The 27,121-nt window shown below is 38.3% G+C and overlaps 1 protein-coding gene across 3 annotated transcripts in view; it reads left to right on the forward strand.

Moving 5' to 3' along the window:
• Positions 1 to 1,866: 1,866 nt before the first annotated feature.
• The window catches only part of msh3 (mutS homolog 3 (E. coli)), a 41,844-nt gene continuing 16,589 nt past the window's right edge, over positions 1,867 to 27,121 (forward strand). Inside the window, exons 1-20 of one of the 3 annotated variants that reach the window (XM_044109207.1) lie at positions 1,867 to 2,155; positions 3,202 to 3,319; positions 3,415 to 3,734; positions 5,136 to 5,348; positions 5,536 to 5,652; positions 5,747 to 5,864; positions 5,951 to 6,090; positions 6,833 to 6,999; positions 11,111 to 11,220; positions 11,423 to 11,537; positions 11,969 to 12,053; positions 12,487 to 12,596; positions 15,125 to 15,257; positions 17,090 to 17,277; positions 18,046 to 18,214; positions 18,392 to 18,456; positions 20,873 to 20,989; positions 21,255 to 21,362; positions 23,981 to 24,095; positions 24,376 to 24,533. In XM_044109207.1, coding sequence (XP_043965142.1) covers positions 2,012 to 2,155; positions 3,202 to 3,319; positions 3,415 to 3,734; positions 5,136 to 5,348; positions 5,536 to 5,652; positions 5,747 to 5,864; positions 5,951 to 6,090; positions 6,833 to 6,999; positions 11,111 to 11,220; positions 11,423 to 11,537; positions 11,969 to 12,053; positions 12,487 to 12,596; positions 15,125 to 15,257; positions 17,090 to 17,277; positions 18,046 to 18,214; positions 18,392 to 18,456; positions 20,873 to 20,989; positions 21,255 to 21,362; positions 23,981 to 24,095; positions 24,376 to 24,533 — 2,810 coding nt within the window. In that variant the 5' untranslated portion in view covers positions 1,867 to 2,011. The remainder of the gene's footprint in view (positions 2,156 to 3,201; positions 3,320 to 3,414; positions 3,735 to 5,135; positions 5,349 to 5,535; positions 5,653 to 5,746; positions 5,865 to 5,950; positions 6,091 to 6,832; positions 7,000 to 11,110; positions 11,221 to 11,422; positions 11,538 to 11,968; positions 12,054 to 12,486; positions 12,597 to 15,124; positions 15,258 to 17,089; positions 17,278 to 18,045; positions 18,215 to 18,391; positions 18,457 to 20,872; positions 20,990 to 21,254; positions 21,363 to 23,980; positions 24,096 to 24,375; positions 24,534 to 27,121) is intronic. The other 2 variants (XM_044109225.1, XM_044109216.1) reach the window with 2 other exon arrangements.

Below are 27,121 nucleotides of genomic sequence, written 5' to 3' on the forward strand. Positions count from 1 at the left end.
CAGGTCGCGATCAACTTTATCGCAATCAACTTTTTGTCCCAGGCACAGGTCGCGATCAACTTTATCGCAATCAACTTTTTTTGTCCCAGGCACAGGTCGCGATCAACTTTATCGCAATCAACTTTTTTGTCCCAGGCCGTCCCAGGCACAGATCGCGATCAATTCTATCGCAATCAACTTTTTGTCCCAGGCCGTCCCAGGCACAGATCACGATCAATTCTATCGCAATCAACTTTTTGTCCCAGGCCGTCCCAGGCACAGATCACGATCAATTCTATCGCAATCAACTTTTTGTCCCAGGCCATCCCAGGCACAGATCGCGATCAATTCTATTTCTTCTGACTCGTTTTCTTTTACTATGCGGTCAGCTCTCAACGCTTTACGTCTCTTGAGCTGACTCGGATTGGCTACGCGTTTATTTTTGGAGCTTAGTCACTTCTCCGGGATCTAAAAACCGACAAAAACCCAGCCAAAACCTTGGTCGCGTCCGACGCACTCACACACCTGTGTGAGTGTCACAAGGGGGAGACGGCCACCTCTCACACAGAAGAGGTGTGAGAGAAAACACCTCTTTTTATTTCTATTTTATTTCTATTTCATTACTTTGAACGCACACACATGAACGTACACCCAGCCGACAAATCAGCTTGCTCTATTAACCCTTCCTAAACTATTACGGCTGATATTTTAACTTTTAGGCAGCCCCACAACAGACAGTGCAAATGCGTTCAAGGAAAAAACTTCCTTACTAGATTATTTGGACCCAAAGCTGTTACACTGTCCGGCCAGGCCGCAGCAGCCCAAACGGCTGGCCAAATCTGCACAACTCTGCACGTGTGTCAACATGTAACCATCCTCTGCTACCAAGTTGTTGAACCAAATATACTATATGTATTATCGATGAATCGGAACCATGTGATCACACGTGCAGAAAATCAGCCGACACAAATAATCAGACTTTACTTATTTTATTCTTTTTAGCGCTAAAAAGAAAGAGACGCTTACCCTCACAGGCTAATTTGTTGTGACGTGGATACACCGGGACTAAACAGCATCTGATCAAAAACGGACGATCCATTCTTTATATCTAAGTCATGATACATGGTGTCATGACGTTTCTAAGTTTACTAATACTGAAAGCCTTTTGTTTGAAAGTGAAACATGCAAGGTCAAGTTCCATTCCTCCAAAAGCTCTCTGTGCATAAATGAAACATACTATGTGTGAAATATGAATTGGAGGACACTGAAAATATTGCATTTGAATTTTGAAAAGTAGAATTTTTTATATGCTGAATTTTTTAACACTGAAAATTTAAACTGTGAAAAATATATATATTGAAAATTTGATGACTTTGAAATAGGAATGTGAATTTTTTTAATAAATGAAAATTGCAACCATGTACAAAAAATGGCACTGAATTTTTTTTTTCATGTACAAATAATGACACTGAATTTTTTTTAGGTTAAAAATATATTCTGAATTTATTTTAATACTGAAAAAGTAAGCATTAATATACAGCATTCAAATTTCAGAGGCATTTTTAATTCAAATTCTGATGGCACATATTTACATGGTTAAAGTTCCGGTGAGACAAACTGACTATTATAGATTTTAGAGTCTAAGATTATGTGGGAAAAAGCTTTAATACCAAAAGCCATTTTTATTTTTCAAAATAAGTGTAATATGTTCAGCTGAGATTGCATATTACTTAAAAAAAAATCTAATATTACAACAGATAGTTCATTAAAAGTTATTCGGCATATCATTCAAATGTGTCACCTTTATTTAACGGAAATTTTAAAACCGGAAATAGTTTCCCACTCACGTTCTCTTGACAATGGCTCGTTAGCGTTATTTTACGCGCCTGGGTGACGTCAGGTCCTGCGCCGCTATGTTTTGAAAAGCCGGTGGAGATTCAGACTACTACCTTGATTACTTTCGTTCTGTCCGATTTTTATCCAGGTTTTTTTTTTTTTTTACAATATTTCGGTTAGAAAAGGAAATGTAAACATGCCAAAGTCTGCGAAAAAGCCCTGCACTACTCAGACCTCCATTAGCAGGTACTTTGGAGGACTGAGCAGCAGCAGCAGCAGCAGCAGACCTCAGTGTGGGATTAAACCAAATCCTGCAGAGCATCGGCTCTCAAGAGGAAAGGTGAGACCTGCTACTTAAGTGATTGGATATCCGACATGTAATCTGTGGTTTGCTTAATGCAACTCTTCCAGAATTCAGTTTCTCGGAAAGTATAATGTCACATAAAGAATGATTTAGACCACAGTTTTCATGGGCATTTTGTGACCTCTGCTCTATCAGCGCTCAGTCTTTGGAATCCTCCACTATTATGGTTTGGGAAAAAGTCACAGCTAAAAAGGAATGATATATTGGATATTCCAGTTATATTCCAGTGTCCAGTTATATTAATTGGACGTTGAGAGGAAGGAAGAAGTGTGGTAGAAAAAGATGCAAGTGCAACAGGGATAGTTGAACCCTTTATTGGAGGACTTTGAATCACAGTCCACAGGAGACCTTGATGTCTGAATATTGTATTTTATTCAGACATAAAGGTAACATCTTCAGAGCAGCCATTTGCAGGAATTTTTTTTTAAATATTTCATGTTTCTATTCTGCTGACAAACCTTATGGAGTTGCTGATATAATTTTCCAACAAAACTTGGCATCTGTCCACATTGCTAAGGGAAAACTACCTGCTGGTGTTGCTCTTTTTTTATTGACCTACAGGTCAGGACAGCAAGCAGGATCCAAGCAGGATATGATAGACACCAGACCCAATAGTGCAGATGAGCTGAAGGCAACCTGGATTAATTAATTAATTCATGGATAAATTAAACCTCAACAAAGCAACAGGCTGCTTGCCTCTATGTACTGATTCGCTAATTCATGCAAAAAGACCCCAGCCAAGTACTGAAGGCTCATGCTTTACAGTACAAGAACATACATTTCTTCAGTTATTTTATTGGTTTTATGTGAAGTTATACTGTTGTGATAAACCACATTTATGGTTTTCATACACACTAAGCTACAATAATCAAAATTCAATAAAAAAACCCTCAATTGTTTTAAATAGTTCTCTGTGTGCGTCTACAAATAAATTTTTTTTTTAGTTTCTTGAATTAAATAAATTAACTTTTCGATACACACTAATTTATTGCACCTGTGATTATTTGGCTTCTGTACTTTAGTTAAAACTTTCCTCTAGTGATGAAGATGGGCTGCCATCAAAACGAACCAAACTGGCTGTGAAGGACCGACAGGTGGAAGACGTGCAGTGTGAGCCCAGACCTTCTCAGGGTGATAAAGGTGAACACAAGCTTATCATCTAATTTCATTTCTTCTAAAAATATTTTCTTTACTGTTTGAAAACTGAATATTCTTGGTTTGTTTCTTCTCCCTAGAGGCAAAGCCAACATTGAGCCGAGGAGGAGGAGGAGGAGGAGGAGTAAAAGGAGGAGGTCTCTGCTCCTCTACTTTGGAGAAGCTGAAAGGTTTCTCCTGCATGGCCGATCCGTTTCTCCGGGCCATCCAGGATGAAACAAAGATGGATGACAGCAGCAGCAGCAGCAAAATCTCCAATACGAGGAGTTTTGTTTCGCCTAGTTTTAGGGATTCTCATCAGCAAATCAGCAACACACTGCCTGGGACAGAGAAGGAGTGGGATTATGAAACACAGGATCATAAAGAAGAAGAGGATCCAGAGTTGGCTGCCACTAATCAGGTATGTTAAACAAATTCTTCTCTATGTGAAAAAGACATGAGAACATATTTAAACCTCAAAGGATGGCTCAATATATCACAAATATGTCGTCATCATCATCAAAATATCAGCGTGCACAATATTCATATCTCAGAGGACTATTTGGAGTGCGGTAATGGTTGGCTAATATATTTTACAAGTTCTGGAAGAGCCAGTTGGTTGTGCAGCAAAAGTTCAGACCTGTAACTCATTCAGATGGGGTCAGGTAAAGCCAGGCTTGTGTCATCAAGCAAACAATGATTAAGTTTATTCTTCACATAAACTCTGAAAAGATCACAAGGACATAAAGACTTATCTTTAGCAAAAGGAGAGAAGCTTGTCAGGCTTAGCTGTTTAAACCAACTCCAACAAGAGCTTGCAAACCTTCAATATTTATTCTCTTCAAAGCATAGGAGTTCAACAGCACAGGCAAGTACAGGAAATGCATTCCATATATGGCAACTGCAAAGACAGGCGTTTTCCACAGGATGTCACAGTTTACTTATATTTGTAAACGGCTGCGAAAACGTCTGCACATTGTCTGGAAACTTCTTTAACAGGAAAACATGTTTTGCAGACAGAAAAACACAGCAGACATAACAGTAAAAAAATGGTAAAAAGTATCAATATTTCCATCAGTGACATTACTGCAACTCTCTCTGTGCCGACGCCTGATGCAGTGAGAATCCATTCAACAAGCTGAATATGTTACTCATAAGCATATTCTTTACGTTTGGATTAAAGCTGACTATAAATATTGCATGGCAAACAGTGCTTTGTTATACAAATATTGGGCGCATTACTATAGTCAGGATGATTAAATACTTTTTGTCACTTTGATCAACTTTGTTTTCTCTGTGCTTTTTTGATCTGAGGAGGAAATTCTTAGAATAATTTGCCACGTCCGTTGATAAACTGTACAAACATTGCTCAGAAGGTACAAATGTTTCTTATTTCACTTCCTTTTTTTGGTTTACTTTGTCCTTAGTCCCTTTACCTGCTGTTTATTTTTCTTGTCATGTCTCCTGTCTTGGCATTTCAGGCATACCATATAAAGAAGCTGGTTCCCAACTTGTGTCAGAGCAGATTTGCTCCAAAAAGCGATTTCTGACATTTGTGTCATGATTGCATGATTGACTTTATTAAATCAAGATTGCATCTGTGTTTTTTATGTTATTCATTTATTGGGATATTCCTCAGTGACTGGAACCTGGAACAGCAGTTTGAGGGAATCAGTGAATCATTTACTTTAATTGCCACTCAGTGAAATTTTACTGATAATCTTTTTTTAATGAATCACTGTTCAAAGACCTTAACCTCAACCTTGAGCACTGCTAATAAACTAAAAGTAACCACATTTGAGCATATTTTCTTCCCCTGCAGGGATTTTGCTTGTCTAAGATCACAAGGTCAGCAGGAAGGGATGGAGGCAAGGTTGCAGAGTCTCCATCAGATTCCAGCGCCCCCTGCAGACGCTCCAGAAGCACATACACCCCCCTGGAGCAGCAGGTCATGGAGCTGAAACAGCAACAAAAGGACGTTTTGTTGGCAGTGGAGTGTGGCTACAAATACAGGTTCTTTGGAGAAGATGCAGAGGTAAAAACCCGAACTTGCTTAAATAATAATATGTAATCATAGCTCCAGAATATCTGCTACTTTGCAAAAGAAAGAATTCTTATTGAAACTATGCACTCCTGATTTCCTAGTACTGGGGGAGGAGAGAAAGCATCTTTGCTCCAGATTTATACGAAATAATAATTTAGAAACTTATGCATTTGGACAGATTGCTGCAAAAGAGCTGAATATAACTTGTCACCTGGATCATAACTTCATGACGTGCAGCATCCCGACTCATCGCCTGTTTGTTCACGTCAGGCGCCTGGTGTCTCATGGACACAAGGTACCAGATGATTGTTAGATTCTGCTTCTCCTCTCCCTTCCACTCTGTTAGCAGAGACAGATACTGTCTCGTCACTTCTGTCTGTCATTTTTAGGTTGGTGTTGTGAAACAGACAGAAACGTCTGCGCTGAAGGCGTCAGGGACCAACAGAAACGCTCTGTTCACCCGTCAGCTCAGCGCCTTGTACACCAAGTCCACTCTGGTGGGAGAGGGTATCCTTACGGGCATTTTCTGTCCTTACATGCCCCTGAAATAGCTTTTTCATCCCTTGATGTCCTTGACGAGGTATTATTTCCAGACGTAAACCCGGTCTGCAGAGTGGCAGACGTGGAGGAGCGGGGCTGTGCTGACGTGGTGTCGGACCCTCCTGACAGCTTCCTGCTGTGCATCAGTGAGAGCTGGGACAAAGTGAAGAAGCAGCTCTCTGTGGGGGTGGTGGTGAGTCTGATAAACATAAACTACAGCTGAAACCAAGCAACGTCGTTTGCAGGTCAACAATATGAAGCACACCGATTCTGAATGTATCTGAAATCTAGAAGATTTTAAGTAATTCCTGAATGGAAATAGCTTTTTTTTTTTTGGCTGTTACTCTGTACCTGACCCAGATAAACTGAGAGAAGATCTATGGTAATTTGTCAACAGGGTTGAGAGTGTCTGGCTGCCTCATGTTGTAAGACAATATTTTCCACCTAAAGAAGTTCTGTAGCTGATTACATCTCCTGTTTAAGTGAGATACTTTCAGAACAGATTCGTCTTTTAAAACTTATGTGAAAGTGTTGGTCAGTGCTGATATTTTATATTAGAGTCTTTCCTGGCAGATGTTATTGATATTTGATCAAAATTATCAATGATGTGTGCACGAGTTTATGATCTGCAAAGTGTGAGATAAGTTTTCTAAAATATGAATTGTCATGTTTGTTATGTTCAATCCATAACAGTATTAGGGCCATCATAGATCAAGATTAAAAATGAGTAAATATCTGCCAAAAACTTCTTTAATATTCTCTGATGTCAAAATATAATTGGCAAGAAAAAATATTAATATTTTCCTCGATTAAAGGCATAAGTTTCTGATTTGTTTAAACAAAGTTGGAAGGAGATTAATTTTTATGCACATTTAAAAATGTTGCTGACTTTATTTGCCCCTTTTCTGTTCCTGTTCTTGTACCTTGTGCATCAGGCGGTCCAGCCCAGCACTGGAGACGTGTTGCTGGACTGTTTCCCTGATGGTCCGTCTCGCTCCGAGCTGGAGAGCCGTATCCTGAGGATAAACCCAGTGGAGGTTCTGGTGCCGTCGGATCTTTCAGAACAAACCTCCAAACTGCTGCTCAGTATCGCTAATGCCAGGTAATCTGCTGTCACGCCACAAGGGGGCGACATATCTTCATTTTCATCATGGCAAACTTCTGTGCCGAGCTCAGCTCTGCTTCGATAGAACTGAGTGTGTTTAGAAGTTTGGTTCTGAGGGATCGTGTTTAGATTTGCCCAGGCCGGCAGGCAGCCCTGCTGAGCGGAGCGCTTTGGGCTTAGTGTGGCAGAGGAAATCGATGCGGGCGCACTGAGCGGTTATGAGGTGGGGTCTTCAGCACGCAGGTTCTACCACGAGGCTCAGCAGGTCCACTAGATTCATTTACTATTTAAGGTTGCAGATGGATTTTGCTCAAACTGGAAACTTCACAGTTTAGTTTGTGAAGGTTTTTGGCTCAAAGTTGGTAAAGATTTGATTTGGAAAGACCATCATGTCATACTTTATGAGTCTCAAAAACACTGTTTGAACAAAGTTATGAGAAGAAAATTTACTGTTACGATTAATTTTCCAAATGCTGGTCACACTTACTGCATGATTATAAAAGAAATCAAAGGAGTTTATTGAGATAATTCATATTAGTTGCTTCTATAACTTTAATGTGTGTTAATCGGACAAAAAGAAATTTATTTCCATATGACTGACAGTTGGCAGTTTTTTTTAAAATCTCATTTTGGTCAGAAAGAAATAAGCAAACAACCTTATATATAAAATACATGTCAGTATTTTTACATGATACTGACATGTAAAAATATTTATTTTTCCCCATAGTTACACAAATAGCATTATTGCTCCTCCTGGTTAATATCAATATTACTATTGCATTAGCAAAAATTCTTAACTTGTAAACAAAAAGTTTTTGAGTTTTTGGGATTATTATCTTTATATATTTTACTTATTTTTCATTCTTTTTAATGGTAATTGGGGGCAGGATAACTTTGGGTTCTTGTCCAGCCCAATACTCTTACTGTAAATAATAAAAGTAATAAAATGTGTTTGGTCTACATTCCTGCATTTTTAAGCCTTTTATTGTTACTAAAAATAGCAGATTTTTAGTATTTCTCACTCTGTTAAGTCCTCATGCCTCATAGAGGAGTGTTGTGTTTCTCAGTCTAACGGTGCTTCAGTATGTTACAGTCATTGATTGGAGAAAGAAAGAAAGAAACATTTCAAATTGCTTGACGCAGGAGATTTCTTGTTCCAGTCATTTTCTGACTTGATCAACACAAATCTCCACTCTCCAATTTTACAGTCTATTTATGACTTTGGTTTTGCACGAGAGAGAAAACACAACTTCTATTTAACATCAGGAAGATTTAGTTTCAACTGTGAGATCAAATAGACAAAGAACAGAGATTTATGTTTGTCTGACGACATGGCCAGCACCGCTGACGTTGAGCTGCTTTGTTGCGCCGTCCTTCATGTTCACATCGGCGCCAATGACGTCCTCTGTAGCTCGGCCATGACCACAAAATCCTGACAAAATGAGACACGAGAAAGAGAGGGAGTAAAGAGCGTTTGATTACAAGCCGATAGTTGGATAAACAGGAGGAATGTCTGCCTCATTCTGCATCTCGTCCCTTAAAAAGCGAGATGGAGCAAATTTATTATCCTCTCTTGTGCAATTCTTGCAGCTATTTTCTTTCTTTTTTCAAATTTTCAATCAGTTTCATTGATAATCACGGCTCCTCGGAGAGCTACCAATCAGAACCAAACTCCTCTTTGGCCTCTTGTGTCTCAGATAAGTCTATTACACATCCGTAGCAAACGGAGCTTAACGACAATGTTTTCCTGCTGATTATTTTTTCACTGTTTTAATGACTGAACCTGAGAGAAATGATACATCGTGCATCAGTAATTCAGAGATAAATGTTTCAACGAGTACCGGTAATGAGGCTCCTTTAAAACAGCAGCCCAGGAGAGCGTCTGAATCGAGGGATTTTTGTGGCTGCTGACGTCAGCGTGTCGGTGATTCTGCCTCTGGTGTGGGCAGACGAGACGGGACCCCTGGCAACGGACTCGTGTCCATGGAGTGGCTGGTAATGAGTCCCTCAGAGGTGGATTGTGACTGGGTGTGGTGTCGGTGGCTTTACTCATGCAGACAGAGAGGGAGTTTGCATTTTACCTGGAGGTTTAAGGTGGGGAATATTTAATGTTAAGATTAAATGCAAACATCCCAGAATAGATTCACACAAGCTAGCACAAATTCACCAAAAGAAAACAAAATACAACAACATGAGTGTTCAGAATATATGTTTTTTGGGGGGGAGGATTTAGTTTTTGTTTTAGGTTTTAGTTTTTTTGGTGCTAATTAAAGATCTGAATTCACTGCACACTCTAACCTTTAATTGTAGAGTGGCAGTTTTTCTGATTTTGACACTATTTGTGGCTCTGATTGATTGAGTGGCTCTCAACATTATTGTTTGAGAAAATGCTAATCTCCAAAACACGGAACAAGTCAATGGAGAAGAAGCATTAAATAGAAACCTGTGGGAATTCTAATTAAAATGATGAATAATTATGTTTATAGCTGAGGTGCAAAATAATAAATTTAATAAATGAAATTTTATGAATAAATAAATGACCAACTAACGGGGGAACTGGTGCGTCTCCAGTGGTCAGTTGGTGAGGACAGGTTGGAGGTATGACTTGTGTTTCTACAACCATGGTTTTTAGACCCATTTGATTTTTCTTTTTCTGGTAAAGGTTTTTGCAGCACTAGCATCCTTTGTTCATTTGTAACTGGACAATAAAAAGGGCAGCAAGAGAAAGTGAAGACATGCTGTAAATGATCCGGGGCTGGGAACTGAACCAGTGACAAAGACTGTAGCCTCCTCATGTGGTGCAGCTGCTCTACCACGGAGCCACCTCATTCCCCTTTTTATATTGTCTATTCTCATTTATTTATTTGTTTCATTGACATTTTACATTTTTCTTGACACTTTAAGAGGGATCTACTTCATCCCCTCGCCTTTTGGAAAACCTTTTTTGCTCTTCTAGTTTGTGGTGTTGTTAATAATTTGCCATCACTGTGAAACTATTTTGAGTGCTAATGGCATATAAGAATAGTGGATTGTTTTTAATCTGGCCATTGCTGTAAACTGTACGTAAAGGTGAGAAAAATCCTTAATTTGTATTTATTTACTTTAATTATTAAGGCATGCTGATGTAGAGGTAAAGATAGATATATGAAGAAACATTTATTATCCGTAGATGATGCATTCTGATTGATATATATATATATATATATATACATACACACATATACTGCTCGATGCGTTCTCTCTCACTTGCTCTCAGGTTTTATGGACAGTTAAAATATTAAAGAGATACTATTGGATGTATGAACTGACAGCCTGTTGAATTTATGTCAAATCTCCCTTTTTTGCCCAAAAGTTTCTAATACTTTATATTTTGTATTTTATGGTTTTAGCTCAAAGTGTCAACTGTTCCAACACTGATCCTGTTCTCATTCTCTTTCATTTCTTTTTGCATAAACCTGAGCCAGGATCAGTCTAGGCTGTCTCAGTATTTTAAGTCGGGCTGAGCTTAATGCAATCCTCACGACGCTCAGTTTTGCAGAAAGGCTCCTGCAACACCAACCATGGATCAATAATCGCTTCAGTCGCAGTTCTTGTAAATGTTGTAATGTGGTGCAACTGACTGGCTCAGTGATTAATTGCTCCAGTTTAATTTCAAGCACAATGTGGGATCTATTGATTGCTTTTATATAATCTGAGCTCCTGGACGGACCATTTGCTGAACTGAAATATGATGATTGCGTGTTTGCACATGGGTGCTGGAAAACGGAAGAACAAAAGTGCTTCAGCGCTGCGAAGAGAGCCATGGCAACAACACGGCAGACAAAGCAACAGAGTCCTTGAGAGGTGCGATGCCGAGAGAGTGGATGGAGCAACAGGGAGATACGATGGTGCACCAGGGAGATGCAGAGGAAGATGTGGCTTTTGCGTGTCTATACAGTCTGCTTGAACACAATATGCAGCTGCATCTATATTTTTCTCAAATAGAAAACTGATTAGATGTGAAGTATCCAAGTTCAAACAGAGTGACAAACAACACTGAGTCCATGGATCGATACTAACGTGGTTGTTATAATAAATTAAGGTTATTGCTGTTGTTGTTCCCCTCCAGTGCTCAGACTGATGACCGAATCAGAGTTGAGAGAAGGGACAGCGCTGAATTCGAGTTCACCTCTGCAATGAACACAGTCGTCAAATTCTACTGTCACACCCCGGAGAAAGGTGGATTTTTATGTTCTGTCATTTTGTTCCGCTTAACGCTTTTACTGTGAACGCATTTCTCTCTGTTTGGTTCCTGCTATTAATACCATGACAGCCACTCAGCGGTAACACTGGATGTGTCTGACAAGGACTGAGCTATGACTCACGGCTGTGCTGTAATGTTAAAAATCCGAACATGACTGCGTGTTTTGTTTTCCTGCAGACTCGCGCTCTCTGTCGAGTGTGGCCTCCTTCGACAGCCCGGTCATCTGCTGCCTAGGGCCGCTCATCCAGTACCTCCAAGAATTCAATCTGGAGCGGGTTCTTAGAAATGAAAGGTACATGACACAGACTTATCCTACATGATCAATGTTGGGTAACCTGGGAGAGATTATTGAGATCATTACTGTAATTCTTCCATATAGAGATGATAATTTAAAATTTTCTTTGGGTAAAGTATTTACAAGAAAATGTTACTTTTTTTCTTTGTTAAACATTACTGTAATGAATCTTTGCAATGTTTAAAATAACCAGGAGCATGTGACAGGTATCTGATAGCCTGACACTTGTATTTATTATTACAAACGTGCGATTTTGAAATGCATCTACAACCTTTGAAATTTAAAGAATAAACACCTTCTTATATATGCCAGTCGTTTCTTGTTGGGCTTGTGGCAGTTTCTGTCATCTGATCTACACAACTAAACTTTATAATTGTTCTAACAAGGGGAGGTAATGGTGTTTAAATAAGATTTTTCATTCTGTGCAGCTCATTTCGACATCTGTCCAGTGAATCAGGGGGAATGAAGCTGAGTGCTGCCACTCTCAGGAACCTGGAAATCCTCAATAATCAGGTACATGCTCCTGTCTTTTAGCTATTATGGCCAATTTTTAAGGAAAATAAGATTGTATATGTGGTATTAATAAATGATTCATACTATGCTGTGAAATATTTAGGGTCACTCTTTGTCTTTACCTCAAACCCAAGCTTGTGCTGCAGGACATAATGCACTTTGTGTGGCTCTATAAAATGTACATGCTGCGCTGCTAAACGTTGTTTACTTTGGCTCTGTGTCATCAGCTCAAAATGTGACATTTGAGCATTTCAGCCCTCATATATTTGTTAAATCATATGTTGTTATTTCTGCTGCCTAATGCTTCTGGAGTGTTGTGTTCTGCATGTCAGCCATAATGATTTCCTCCATGTGATTTCCATTTGAATAATTTTCATGTTGCTTTGCTGCTTGATGGTGCAAAAGTAAATTGAGTTTTTGCTGTGATTCATAGACAGATGGGAGCGTGAGGGGGAGTCTGTTGTGGGTGTTGGACCACACTCGCACTCCGTTTGGACGGAGACTGCTGAGGAAGTGGGTCAGCCAGCCGCTCACAGAACCACAGTGAGTACAGGTCACCTTTGACCCCAGGTTCATTCTCACTCACTGGTTCTCAGTCAGCCTGTACAGTATCAGTAGAACATGTGACAATTATTGCTTAATAAATAATAATGAATAAATAAAGATATGATTATTGAATTATCTGCATCGTTTTACTTCTTTTTTTTGTGTTTTGAACTATGTTTAGGTTTTTAAGCTCTGAGTTTGTGGAGCAATTTGTGACTTTTTTCTTTTTTTTTTAATCTGTGAAAGGAGCTATACAAATAAAATGTACTTACTCCAAAGCTTGCTGGATGAAGTTTTTACATTTCTTTTGAGATTCTTCAGAATGGTTTTTAAAAAGTCTTAAATTTGAGTTGGTGGAATCTGCAGAAACGCTGGTCTGGTGAAGAGAGATGGTGGCAGAAAATAGTCTAGCTAAACCCGAGTGAGCCAGGAATACCTTCTAATGGTAAAAACCAAACCAGTGACAGGCTAATGGTGTTAAATAATGTTACTACCAGTTGAGGAAGCCTGAGAACCGACTGGGAGAAAACAAGAAACTCTGCTGCTTTCCAGTTCTTTCATATCCACTTTGTTTGAATGAAAAATGTTATTGTCATCTTTATGATCTCCATAAATGAGATCCAAGAAGGACTCCTATATTTTTCTGTTGCTTTAGTCTTGTTTGTGAATGAAACTGTGCAAGATCCACAATAACTAACAAAGTCCATAATGTTAATGTACATTGATTCCTCTACTGTTTACAACAGAAGAACAAATATATGTAAAGTTTGTTTAGAGTCAGTTGCTTAAAAACAACCCAAGATTTTTCCGTCTAATTCTTTTTTTTATGCAGTCAAATTGTTAGTCATTTCTGTCTCTGAGGGCAGCCCTCTTTTCTTTCTGCACAGGGATTATGTTTGTGGATTGGGCACCGCTTTTCAGATTAAACGGATAACATCTCTGCAGAATTTTGACATGAATCTAATCCTGATTACAAGCAGGCGGATTAATTCCTCGACACACTGCACATCAGCAAAAGACACGGATGTTCTGGCCCAAATCTAGACAATGCACCGTGACTTTTTGTTCTAAGTGTGATGTTCAGGTCACAACTTCTCTAAATCTGCTCCAATCTGCTTGTTTGGGGCTTTTTAATGGCCATACTCAGATGAACTCTCTGTGCTCTTCAGTGAATTGCTTTAATGGAGTTATTTGCAATTGAATCTAAATAAATTCTTTGATGTATTTTTACAATGATTTTTGTTTTATTCTGGAGTCTCTTCCCTGTCTGCTTCCCTGTTTGTTTCTCTTACCACATCTTCTAAAATAAAAGTGAAGTTACTGCAGCGAGACAACCACTTGGAGCTTGGTGACTAATTGGCTTTTTAAAAAATTTCCCCTTTTATTAAGAACTGAGAACAAAATTAAATCAACTACCCCCTCAACAGAGTCTGACCGTTCAGCTTTACCACTTTTAAAACCAAAATTAATTGCCCACTTACAATTATTATTATTATTAACTAGATCTCATATCGTCTGACAGATATTTTGCTCAATCTTTAACTTACTCAGGTTTCCTGTGTTTTTCTTGTTCACATTTTGTGACGTTTCAGTCATAAATCTTAATGTGTTTCATTCTCAGTAAGATTTAGGGTCCGGACTTTGACTGGGCCATTCTAACAGATAAATATGCTTTGATCTAAACATTGTCGCTACTGCAGCTCTGGTTTAAGGTCACAGTTTCATTGAAGGTGAACATTTCTAAATTACAATTGAAACAAAAATTACTTTTTTTTTTTTTTTTTTTTTTTTACAAAAAAAACCCTTCTTGAATATGAAAACTGAGAAGTTTAGTTTGAGGCAATAAAACATTTTCTTAAACAGTTTTTTGAAAATGTGCATTTTTACATTTAAAGCTAACAAAATCAAGCATGGGGATTAATTTGATTCTTTTTTAAATTGATTGACATATTTCATAAACTCACAATAGAACATATTTTGGTTTATGTGACAAGCACATAAACCAAAGGGATATTACTGACTCTGCGAGACGTTTAATTGTAAGAATCGGCTCAGTTTCTCTCCTGCTTCCTGCCTGCTTTGCAGAGCTTCCACCTCAGAGTTTTTCCAGTTATGCGAGTCAAGCTCAACCTGAGAATTTCCTGCAGTGTGCCACATATGTGAAAAGGAAACTGTAGGCAGAATCTGCAGTATAATTGCTTGGACCTTTTCTTGAGGTTTTCATGTGACAAAATATAAAAAACTGTAGGAAGTCAGGAGGTTGTTTGGCACTTAAATGCAGAACTATAACTGCAATCAGCTGGGTTGCAATAATTCACAAGGAATCCAATCAGCGGCAATCATTTCAATCAGAAAGGATTCAGCTTTTTGAAGAACACATGTCTTTTGCTCCTTGCAAAAGATATGTGTTCAAACGTTTTGAACATTTGAACATTTTGTTGGCTTTAACTCCTCAGCTTTCAGCCCGTCTTTGTAATTCACACCTTTTCTCTTTCCTCCCGTTTCCTCCTTCCTCTCGCCTGCAGGTGTATAGCAGAAAGACAGGATGCTGTGCAGGAAATGATGGAGTCAGACTCAATAACTCTGAACTCCATCAGATCTCTCCTGTCACATTTGCCTGATCTGGAGAGAGGCATCTGCAGCATATATCATGGAAAGGTAATCAAAAACACTTAGATGCTTATTTTATTTCACTGTGTGCTATAAAGCTTTGTTATCCAGAGATGGTTATAAAGTACCTGAAAATATAGTCTGACCCTCTAACGACAAAAAATAATTTCTTCTTCTTCCTCTCATCTCAATTGTTCTGTCTTTTCTATGGTAGACTTGATTAACAGGAGAGATCAGTCTCCTCACTGTCACTTTCCTGATTGTCTAACAGAACCTCATTTCCCACCAGACCCGTCTCAGAAGTGCCACATACCTTTCTTCTGTCTCCATATGTGTATTTGTGTGTTTTTTGTCCGTGAAGCAGCACACTGGTGTGAGCTTCATGTATTGCTTCGTGCTCATCTTTCTGACCCCTTCATTTAGCGGTAAAAGAAAATGATCTGATGTCTTCAAACGTGGACACACAGCGAGCACACGGAGCCGGGCCTTAATTGTCATGTTGCCCATCTGTAGATAAATGGGTCTGTGTGAAATGGCTTGTGTCTCAATGGCTCCATTGGCATAATGGCAGGGAGGGCATGCCTGTGGTCTTCTGGTGCTCTCTGTTTGTTTTTCATAAAAGTGCAACGTGGGGGCTGCAGACGTGGGGCAGCATTAAAGCCTCAGCGAAGCCTTTAGTACCAAAACCCCCGGCGGCGTGACCGTCATTGATGTGAGGCTTCTGACTTGTTGCCATACAGTAATAATATTGGATATCCTCTCCCATCAGAGCCATTCCCAGGGAAAAGATTGATTCATGCTTTATATTAACTTTATTTAATTGCCACAGCAATAATGTTGATGGTAGAAAACAGGGGCTGCTGTTATTTAAGGTTGACTGGTTTTATATTTGTCATCATGTGGATTGCTGGAACCGTTTGCCTTTAAACACAATTTAAAGCCAGTTTTGAATCAGTTTTGACATGTGAAGGTGCAATATTTCTAATCTTTTAAAGGAACAGTATGATGCAAAAGACTTAAGTGTGGCTGTACATTACTGACAATAAGTGGAATTAATTCACATTTTTCTCATTACTCTTTCTTTTCCACCATCATGAAGATCGTGTCACCTGTCAGTTTGGGCAACACGACTAATAGTCCATCTAACAGGACAAATTCAATGGAAACTAAATGTTTTGCACTAAAAGACAGAACTTCTATTTTTTATCACTGTCTGACATTAATATCGGTCAGTTGGAACTCTAATCTACGATTTCATGTGTTTTTACAAAATTTGCTTTTGTCATGTATTATCTGCTGGAAATAGGTTTTATTTTTTTCTACTGTAAATATTGTAAAAGCTGGCAGGCTGTGGTTCATTATGGGTTGTGTGCTATTTGTCTGACAGAGTCACATTCAGTGCAGATTACTGATGTAATCTTTCTGTTTTTACAGTAACACACCATTCCATGCAATAAAAATAACTGAATAAATAACACATGGAGTTACATGATGGTTAAAAAAAAAAAGCAAGGACTTTTGCTACTGTATTTATTGTGGTGTAAAAACCTTTTTGCACTTTTTGAGATTTATTCAGCATTTTTTTTTGTTACTCTTAAATCCTTTAGATCGTAGTGGAACTTGCTGTGTTGCACTTTGAGATTGTTAAACCTGTTTCATGTAGTCAGACTGGTTCAATTTAATACTGTTTTCTAACAAGTACGTCTGTGGCTCACATTTACTCCTTGTGAAAAAGTGTTTACTCTGGATTTCTTCTTCTGATAATGGAATTAGTTTGATGATATGAAACATTTCAGTGTGATAAAAAAGCAAAAACAGAATAAATCTTTATTACGACGTACGACACCACTAAGCTGGTTGTTTTTCTCCATGCGTCGCAGTCTTCCACGCAGGAGTTTTTCCTCATCTGTAGCAGTCTTTCTCGCCTTGGGCTGGAACTGCAGGCTCTTCTCCCAGCTGTCCAGTTGCAGATCCGCTCCTCGCTGCTCCGGAGCCTCTTATTGGACACTCCTGACCTGCTGGCTCCGGCCCATGGCTTCCTCAAGGTGCTCAATGAGAAAGCAGCAAAGTAAGTTGAACTGAGGTCAAGAGAACAGTAGAAACTGTGCAGTCTTTGACCGACTTTTAAATATTCTTCAAAATCACTCAAAAAATAAGATTAACTCCATTTATCCATGTTTTGATGGATAAAGGAGTGAACAAATCTTTTTCTATGTTTATAGGCCAAACAAGAGTTTGTTTTAAAATTTTAAGTCTTGTAGTGTAAAAAATGTAATATTTTTCTTAATGCATTCTAATTTAAAAAATCAAATCTGCATATATTTGTTTTTTATTGACATAAATATTACATAGACTCTGAAATCTTTTACACATTTTGATCACTTGACGTTTTTATTCACTTTAGGTCTGAAATCAGAAGTTTGCATACAATGAATAATAATAATAATAATAATAAAAAAACATATTCTTTTTAACTGTCTGTAATTAAATGAGACCAAATTTCTCTTAGGTCAGTTACAATTTCCAAAGTTGTTTCTTTTTGCTAAATACCACAAAGATGAGAGAAAAAAAACAATGTCAGAGATTTATTTAGTAACATCTTCAAAATCAGACGTTTATCTTCAGAATGATTATCTGTTTAGACGAGAAAACTGATTATCCACACTGTTTCTGACAGCCGGCATCAAGTGCTGCAGTTAAAGGCATCTGAGTCTTATATATTGACACAAGGGTGCATCTTTTTCTTGTGGTTCAGATTGTCAAACTGTGAACTCTAAGATTGGCAGAGTGAGGTGTTTACCAGCAGCTGTCACCTTTAAATTGGTTGTTTCTGCAGGTTGGGGAATAAGACGGAACTCTTCTCAGATTTGTCCGGCTTCCCGATGCTGCAGGAAAGAATGAGCCAAATCCAGTCTGTACTTGCTGAAATTCAAGCCCACCGCAAAGATGTCCGGTTGGTGCTTAAGGCCCCTGCGCTCGATTACGTCACTGTTTCTGGACAGGAGGTACGGCCATTATCTGTTTGTGAGTCTCGGAGAGGGGAAGAAGGTGGGAGGAGGTCAACTGGCTATTTGGGTCGAAGTCCCAGCTGTTTGTGTTTGTCTGATTTCAGCAAAGCTGACACATTATTTTGCCTGTCTTCTCTGCTGTGATTTATCATTGTCCTTCTCTTCTGCTTTCAGTTTCTGATTGAAGTGAAGAACTCGTCGTCATCAATCGTTCCACCAGACTGGGTCAAAATCAGCAGGTCAGCTCACTTACCAGTGAAAAAAACAATCAAACACTTTTCACAGGTTTTCCTTTAGTTTTTCCACCTAGAGATTTGAGTCTCTAGATTATTTTCATTTATTTCTATTCTGGACAAAACCCTAAAAATAGTTGTACCAGTTTGACCTAGATCAGGATCAAATTCAAATCCTTTAAAACACACTTTGCAATTTTATTTTAGGTTTTAATAAATATTAAAGAGCAGTGTTGATGTTTATTTCGGATATAAACCAGAGCTATATAAAGAACTTTATAAGACAAAAATAAGAAGAGGGAAAATTTTGCCTGTTTGATCTTGAAACAATTAAAATTTAAGGATTCGTTAAGGATGGTTAATCTTTTTGAAACATGCCAAATAAAAGAGTTTTGACTTAAGACTTTATTGAGCCCAGAGGGAAATTTGTATTATTCTAAATTATACCAAATAAATCCAAAAAAACCCCCATTGGTTTTACAATAGTTTTGTTTTTGGTCTTGTGGTAAGTGCTATAAAAAATAGTATCCCAGTTCAAACATTTTCCGACGCCCTATTGTCTTCATATTTTCCATTGTTATCAGACAAAGCTAAACACAGAAGCACTGGACTGGCATATCCTCTGTGATTCTTTGTAATTTTAAGAGATACAGAAAAATTATGTTGAAATAAAATATGTATTAGGTTATTCAAACCCACAATCTGAAGTTTAGGAGGATCTAAGCAGCAGTTTGTTTTTAATTCCTTTCATTTGAAAGTGAATTAAAAACAAACAAGAACAAGGAAACAAGCAAATAAATAACCAAAGTTAGTTTATTTTTAAATATTGGTATTGATCCCATAAATAAAACTAGACCAATATTAAAAGCCAATATTTATGGCAACAGAAAATCTTTCAAGGTAACAAAATAGCTCTTAACGGGAAATTTGACCGTAACTAAAACAACATGAACAGAAAAAGTTATGCAATCATCTTGAAATCAGAAGCCTGACATCCAATATTGCTGTGGCAGGCAGATTGTTGACTATTGTGTGTGTTTGGATAAATAAACATGTTTGCACTGCCATTGCTGTTCAGATGATTCTCAGGAATAGTTTACTTAGCATCGAGAGGCGAGCTGCTTGCAAACCACCTCTCAGCATCAATTCGTTTCTCCCACACAGCCGCACCTTGAATCATCACGTTTTGCTGCAGGAAAAGTTGGTTGTTGTTGAACTCTTTTCTTTTCCTCGTGAGGCGACTGGATTCCCAAAAGATTTGCAAGATAGCAACCAGAAAAAGGAATCCATGCGTCTCCGCTTCTGGCTTTATCTCTGTGTTTGTTCAAATCGATGTCTTTGCTTGCTGATGTTCCGTATTTACACTCTGAACATCAGCTCAATATCAGCTGAGTGGAAAATAAATGCTCATTGTTGTTGCTGCAGTTTCTTTTCTGAAACCTGAAGACTATCTACATTCTAGCCCAACAAAAATTGTCAGTTTTAAAACTTTGACAAAAACGTTTGTAGTGTCTTGTAAAAATTCATGTTTAGTCATGGTAACATGTTTAGTAACTTTTATTTTATTGGAAAATTATGATGTAGACTAATACTGACTTGTTCATAAGTGTGAATTGAAAGGAAAAGGACATTAAAAATCTGAAAAGGTTGCTTTGCATTTGTATTCAACCCCCTTTACTCTGAAACCTGTAAATAAAACCCACTGCAGTAGTCAGTATACTGAAAATTTGAAAGGTTAAAACTGATAGTTAAGAACTAGAGTTTGGTAGTAAGTAGTTATATTCACTCAATTACATTTACTATCATTTAGTAACTTTCTGGAAAAATGTACTTGTAGTGATATTTTTCCTAAACTACTTTTTACTTGAGTAACTTTATTATGAAGTATCATTACTCTTATTTGAGTGAAATTTTTGGATACTCTATTCACTGTGAGTAATTTTACTCAATGAAGAAAAAACATATTTTAAACAAAGAAAAGACAGATAAATACTTGCAGTTTTTGTTAAAGTTTAATAAGTTTTATATCAGAAGAAACTGATTTGGAAAAAATCTTTTGTTATTTTGTAGTTATGTTAGTCATTTTCATCATGACCTTTAAAATACCGACATTTTTACATAAGTTTATGTTTTGGTCCATCGGATGATAAAATTTCTAAATATTAAATGATTACTTGAGGAATCTTTTTACCAACTTTTTTACTCTTACTTGAGTCATGTCTTAGAAAACTATTTTTTTACTTTTACTTGAGTAAAAATATGTTGAAGTAGTGCTGCTCTTGTTCCAGTTCAATTTTTTGGGTATTCTACCCACTTCTGCTAAGAACACACATGTGAAAAAGCTCTGAGGTATCAAGATCAAATCATTGTTTTATTCCTGAAGAAGGACTTTAAGGCTTGTTCTCCTCCTCTTCCTCTGCAGCACGAAGACTGTCAGCAGGTATCACTCTCCTTTCCTGGTTGAACGGTACAAGAAGCTGCAGCAGCTCCGAGAGCAGCTGCTGCTAGACTGCCAGAGGGAGTGGACCCGATTTCTGGAGTACGACAGAGGCACACACACACACACACACACACCCACCCACACACACCAACACACACAGTTCTTATCAGGAATTCCAATAAAAAACTGTTAAAATACATGACAAGCCTGCGGTTCAGAGGTATGTGTCCACAGCTCTCTGCCTGCCAGAATTAGTCTGTTTAAGTCAAGCACCCTGTCAGAGTTGTCTGCTCTGAAACCTGTATTCACTAAGCTTAATTTACACTTGTAAATAATTTTTTCCTCCCTCTTTCTCTCTCTGTAGTCAGTTTGGGGAGCACTACCACACCATGAAAAGAGCTATTAGTCACCTAGCAACCACGGACTGCCTCCTTTCATTGGCTGAGGTGGCCAAACAAGGGAATTATTGCAGGTGATTTCCTCTTATGCTGAGCATAAATATGGATTTATGTGCCGGAGCATATATTTTGTGTGTGTGTTGGGGTGTTGTTTTTACTTCTCTGTGTGGATATGTGTGTTGGTGTGTATGAGTGTGTGTGTGGTGGTGGGGAAGGGGGTGGGGGGCCGTCCTCTGTCGTGTCCTATAGACTCCGACAGGCTGTATGTGGGTGTGTGCACCGGGCTGAGCACTGTGCTCTGCCAGAACACCAACATCTCTCCCACTCACTCACACACAACCATCTTTATAGTGTCTATTTCTGCATGTTAGATTTCAGCTTTTTCCTCCATCCACCTCGTAGTACTGAATGCGTTCCTTCATGCAGCTTCCCTTTAACCTCAGCTCACTGTAAATTTCTCACGTTGGCTGTTTTAAATGTGGCATTCAGCTACAATAACTGAAAGCCTGTGCTTGGAGTGTTCTGGAGCTGGAAAAGAAAGATGCATCTGCAAGCCTGTCAAAGAGAATTGAGCCTCATGGGTGGGAAAAAGGAAGACGTCTCATGAGACAACCCAACTTTTGCAGGGCATAAAGCTCTTAATTCACCTCTCCGTCTGTGTTTGGACCCCGGGGCTATGGTTATAAGATCCTGACCAGAACCTCCTGTATTCAAGTGGCCGATATGAACATTCTGTGTAGGGTGGCTGAAATAAGCTTGAGGTTATGTTCATACAGAAAGTCCTAATGGTCAAATCCAGTTTATTATTTTTTTGGTAGAATCCATTTTTTTTGCCTTGTCATTCATGAGACTTTAGTGCAGGGGTGGGCACTCCTGGTCCTTGAGGGCCGGTGTCCTGCAACTTTTAGATGTATCTCTACTTCAACACACCTGAGTCAAATAATGAGGTCATTAGCAGGACTCTGGAAAACTTGACTGTTCTTAGGAGGTGATTCAGTTGGTGGATTCAAGTGTGATGGACCAGGGAGACATCTAAGAGTTGCAGGAGACCGGCCATCGAGGACCAGGATTGCCCACCCCTGCTTTAGTGTGAACGGTTTGCGTGCCCAAAACTGACGTCACTCAGAGGTGCAATGTTTAAGGAAGTAATAATGATGGAGCCGTTTATATATGATTTTAAAGTTATTCAGGGAGATATCACTCCCTGAATAAATTTCAACATCATTACAAGATCAAAGGAAGCTAATAAAAAGAAAGGACAACTAATAGAAGCGGCGCACTGACCGCAACTTGAGTAGGGAAGTCTGTTTGGATGTGAAGTCAGAGCCAGAAGTGGTGGGATCATGATGTGATTCATGATCCCACCACTTCTTTTATAATTCTTTTATAGCTATAAAAGAATTATTGTCATCATTATGGCAAATGAGGATTTTGCTATAATCATCATTTTCAACTATTGTTTATGTCCTAATTTACCATGATTGGCTTCTCATGTTGCAAAATTATGATGCATGTCTCGCATAAAAAGAAATAAAACCCGAATAAAATGTGACATCATCGTTCAGATCACAGACTCTTTGAAAACAGAATCAGGACAACATATGAAAGTGGCATCGATTGGATTTATTTTGGGGGGGTGAAATAATTAAAATTGGGCCGTTCAGACTGCAGTGAAAAAGTCAGATATGGGTCACATTTGCTTTAGAGGAGGAGCTAAGTTATCTTGGTGTAAAGTTGTTGCTGCTCTGCATCAAAATGAGTCAGGTGAGATGGTTCTCTTGGTGTGATGTCTTCTGGATCATTTCCTTTTGAGGGTTTTGCAGTCATGTTCCACTGGGAATAGACGGAGTAAACCAAGACAACACTAAAGAAATTATAAATCTGTGCTGGACTGGAAGCAATGAGGAGCTCATTCCTGCTCCTCAGAAACAACAGGAGAGGGATGTCTGAGTTTCAGCTCTGATTCCTGTTCAGGATAACTTGGAAAATGAATGGATGGTCTAAGCTCTGATTTCAAAATTAGACATAAAATTGGCATTTTCCTGCTTTTTTTCTACATTCACATTTACCTCTTTTTTTCTTTCAAAAAAGTCCCATTGAATCATTTTCAATCCCAGCAGTCAAAACCACTGCTGGTCACTCTGTTGTTTAGATGTCAATATTTTCATGGATATCACTGTCAGAATTATTTGCATCCCTCCTGTTAATACTTTGTACTGTGATTACCATTTGCAAACAGGACAGCATTTTTTCTTCTGTTACATCTCACATGGTTGGATCATATGTAGAAGGAATCTTTTATCATCATATTGATAGATTGTCTAGATTCCTTGGTCCTCCTGTAGGTTCTCTTCTCCACACTACAGAAAATCTTTTATCTTGATCTGAAACTGTTTCACTTCTTTTCTTTTTTTTGTATAAGCTCCCAATTTTCAGTATCCACTTGAATATTTGAAAGGATAAAAATTAAGAGTCAGTTGCCTTTTTTATTCTTGATTCAGATTTAGGGCATCTATTGTTTTTTTTTAAAAATATTTTTACAGTTTTTACAAATTCACCAGCTCCTAAACCTCAAACTGCCACTATTTTGTAATTGGGAAACAATCAAACTTTGGTTTAAAAATGAACATAATCTCTTTGAGTTTTGTTTCTACTGTGTGTTCATGTTTTTAACCGGTTTCTCTCTACTCAGGCCAAAGGTGTGTGAAAATAACCACCAGATAATAATCACTGATGGCAGACATCCTGCGATAGATTTATTGATGGGAGAGCACAGCCAGTATGTTCCCAACCACACCATATTACAGGTACAAACACACACGCACATATTCAAATACCTCTGAGACAAAGAGCTTTGCACGACACACGCTCACACACACACACACACACACACGCATACCCACACACTGACTTCCTCGCTTGGCGCTCGAGTGGGTGTAGGTTAATCTTGCAACAGAAGCACAAGGCTGTGGGAAGAGAAGCCAAGCTTTTTCAGTCCACCCACCTCCTCAGCTGTGCGTGCAAGCATGCAAATATCTCATTCTAGTCACAGTCGGTGTCTTCTTCTCCTCTTTCTGTTTGTTTTAGCGTGACGGCAAGAGAACTATGATAATCACAGGGCCCAATATGGGAGGCAAGAGCTCCTACATCCGCCAGGTCGCCCTTATTTGTGTCATGGCCCAGATAGGCTCGTACGTCCCGGCGTGTGAGGCCTGTCTGGGCGTACTGGACGGTATTTACACCAGGTAGGCCACAAACTCACACACATTTAGGGCTCTGCTTGCAAGGTGTTGGACATTCCTGCATTGAGTTGTTTAATACAAGCCAGAAATGACTAATTTGAAAGAAACTCCCTGATTTCTTAACTTGTATCGAAACACTCTTAAATGAAAAAAATACTACAAAAGATTATTGAATATTTGTCTATAAAAAAAAAATAGATGAATTCTTTGGAAAAACCGTATCCGCATGTCGCAACATCTTGAATTACTAAAATCTTCCCATACTGCCTTGCAAAAGTTCCTCATCTTCAAGTAATCCTAAGGATTTTCATTCATAGTTAGTTTTTTCTACTGCATCCCAAAACTGGAAGCCATTCTTGTGTTGATTTGGTTGTAAGCTTGGACTCATAGTGATGCTGACACCAGTCAGCTTTCTAGGCGTTAGCTGCCTGGCGTCTGGTACGGTTCATGTTTTAACCCGGTTCATGTCTATGTATGTAACTTACATAGACCCAGTTCTGATTGAAGGAAAGCTGCCTCACAGAACTCTGGTTTTTGCCATATTGCACCATTACAACCTGAAAATGTTGGATTAACATGCGAATAACATTTCTTATTTTTGCTCACAATTGTGACAGCAATGCTGATTCTGATTCCAACTGGCTTTTTGTCCAGTTATATATTTTTATTCATCCGTTTTTATTAAATACTTCTCCCCCAAACTCTCCCCCCCCTTTTTTGTGTTGCATTTTTTACTTTACCAGTTGCTTTATGTGTTGTCCGCTTCCCTTTGACCTCTTTGTATGTGTGATTCATTTCAGTTGTTGCTGATGTGTGGTGTATATTTTATTCCATTAGAAAAAACGTTGACTTCTTCCTTAATTCCCCTGCTCTATATGCAATGCTGTCAAATGTGTTTTTATTCCTTTTCTCCGGATTGATGCCTTTGTTAGATGAGATTAGTTTGATCCTTTGCAACCTCTCTGCAATGACTTCAGCTAATCTATGCAGATGAGCAGATGTCAAACAAAGACTCACTATAATTGATTGTAAGTGTGAACACATGGAAATTGAATAGTGAAATTGAATGGAGAGAAACTGCTGCACATGCTGTGGGTTTCACTTTCCAGTGTGGTTGAATATCTATGATGGAGCCTTGGGTTTGTTTCAGTGCATTTGATGCTTTATTAGATAAAAACTATATCAATTTAAGGTTCACTTGTTCTTTCTCAGGTTCTCTGAGGATTAATGAGCAGCTTTGCTGTGGGGTAAAGCTGTGTTTTTTTTTTTTTTAAAAAAGCTGCCGGAGACCTTTACCATGGAGATTGGACTTAAATTATGTATAAGGGACTAAAGTGTATCATGCATTTTTTGAGGCTTCCTTCACAAGTCTAGAAAAGCATGGGATTTCATTTCAGTATTTTCCAAGTCTGGAGGAGAATGGAAAAAGAAAATAAAAGTATAAAATAATTATTTCTTGTCTTTACCCAAATATCATCATCCTATTAACGGATACTGCACAATGTTCAGTCAGGCTTAAGCTCAGAAGACTTTTTGTAAGTATGTAACTTATATTTTTTATTCCATTTGTTTTATTTAATTTTTAAATAAGGACCTATTTGTCTTTAATAAAGGTGATGCAGATAATGATAATCCCATTATTTTATCTGTTAAATTAATGGTGAGCATACTTGAGCAACTATGAATGGTCTCAAGCTGCATTATCAAGATTGAATTATGTGATTTTCTCTTGTTTTCGCAATAAACAGTAAACATGCCCACTCTTAATAACTCACACCTTCATTACTAAGAGTTCTTTATTGGTTCATTATTAGGCAATCGTTTCTAAGGACATTGGTGAAGAAGGAGACGTTTCTCCGCCTGAATGTCTCATAAAACTAATCTCACTTTCCCTGCCTGTGACACCACTAAGTTTATTTTTAGGTCTGACTCTCAGACAAATCCCATTTAATCCATTTTGTTGCTTACCTCAAAGAAGGTGTGCAACAGGACGAAAACAATGAACAATAGTCGTTCGACACAGCTGACTTTATTGTTCCGTCTTGGTTCGATTCGCCTCGATTCATCTCTCTCTGCCAGACAAACTCTCAGACAATAAGGCTTTGTTGCTGCAAGCTTTTTTCTATTTTATCATTTTTCGTATTATGATGAGAGTTACTATAAGCCCTCCAGTTCTCCCTGCATATTGGTATAGAGTGGAGGCCAATATATGGTCTCCTTTATTCTCCTGCTGCAGCAGTCTGTGATTACACCTAATGGCTTGCAGATGTGTGCAATTGTCTTCTTTGTGGATTTAAGCATGTTCACATGTAATAGCTTAGTGGGAGCCTGAGATTATCAGTAGACTTGATAAAGCACAATCTATATAAGGTCATTTACCGTTGGTAAATAGCAATGTGTTCACAAGTCCAAAACCACAAAGGTGTTTTACAATAAAAACAGGCATGAAAAAAAAAGATAAACCATAAAAGATGAGATAAAACAGTATGTGTATAACATCACAGCACCTTTTCCCTTTGCAAATAATTAGCTTGCTGTAGAATATCTTAAAATATACACAACATTGTCAGGTTCTGCCAGGTTATGATTAT

Source organism: Gambusia affinis, linkage group LG03 (assembly GCF_019740435.1).
Source record: "Gambusia affinis linkage group LG03, SWU_Gaff_1.0, whole genome shotgun sequence".
Lineage (NCBI taxonomy): Eukaryota > Metazoa > Chordata > Actinopteri > Cyprinodontiformes > Poeciliidae > Gambusia > Gambusia affinis.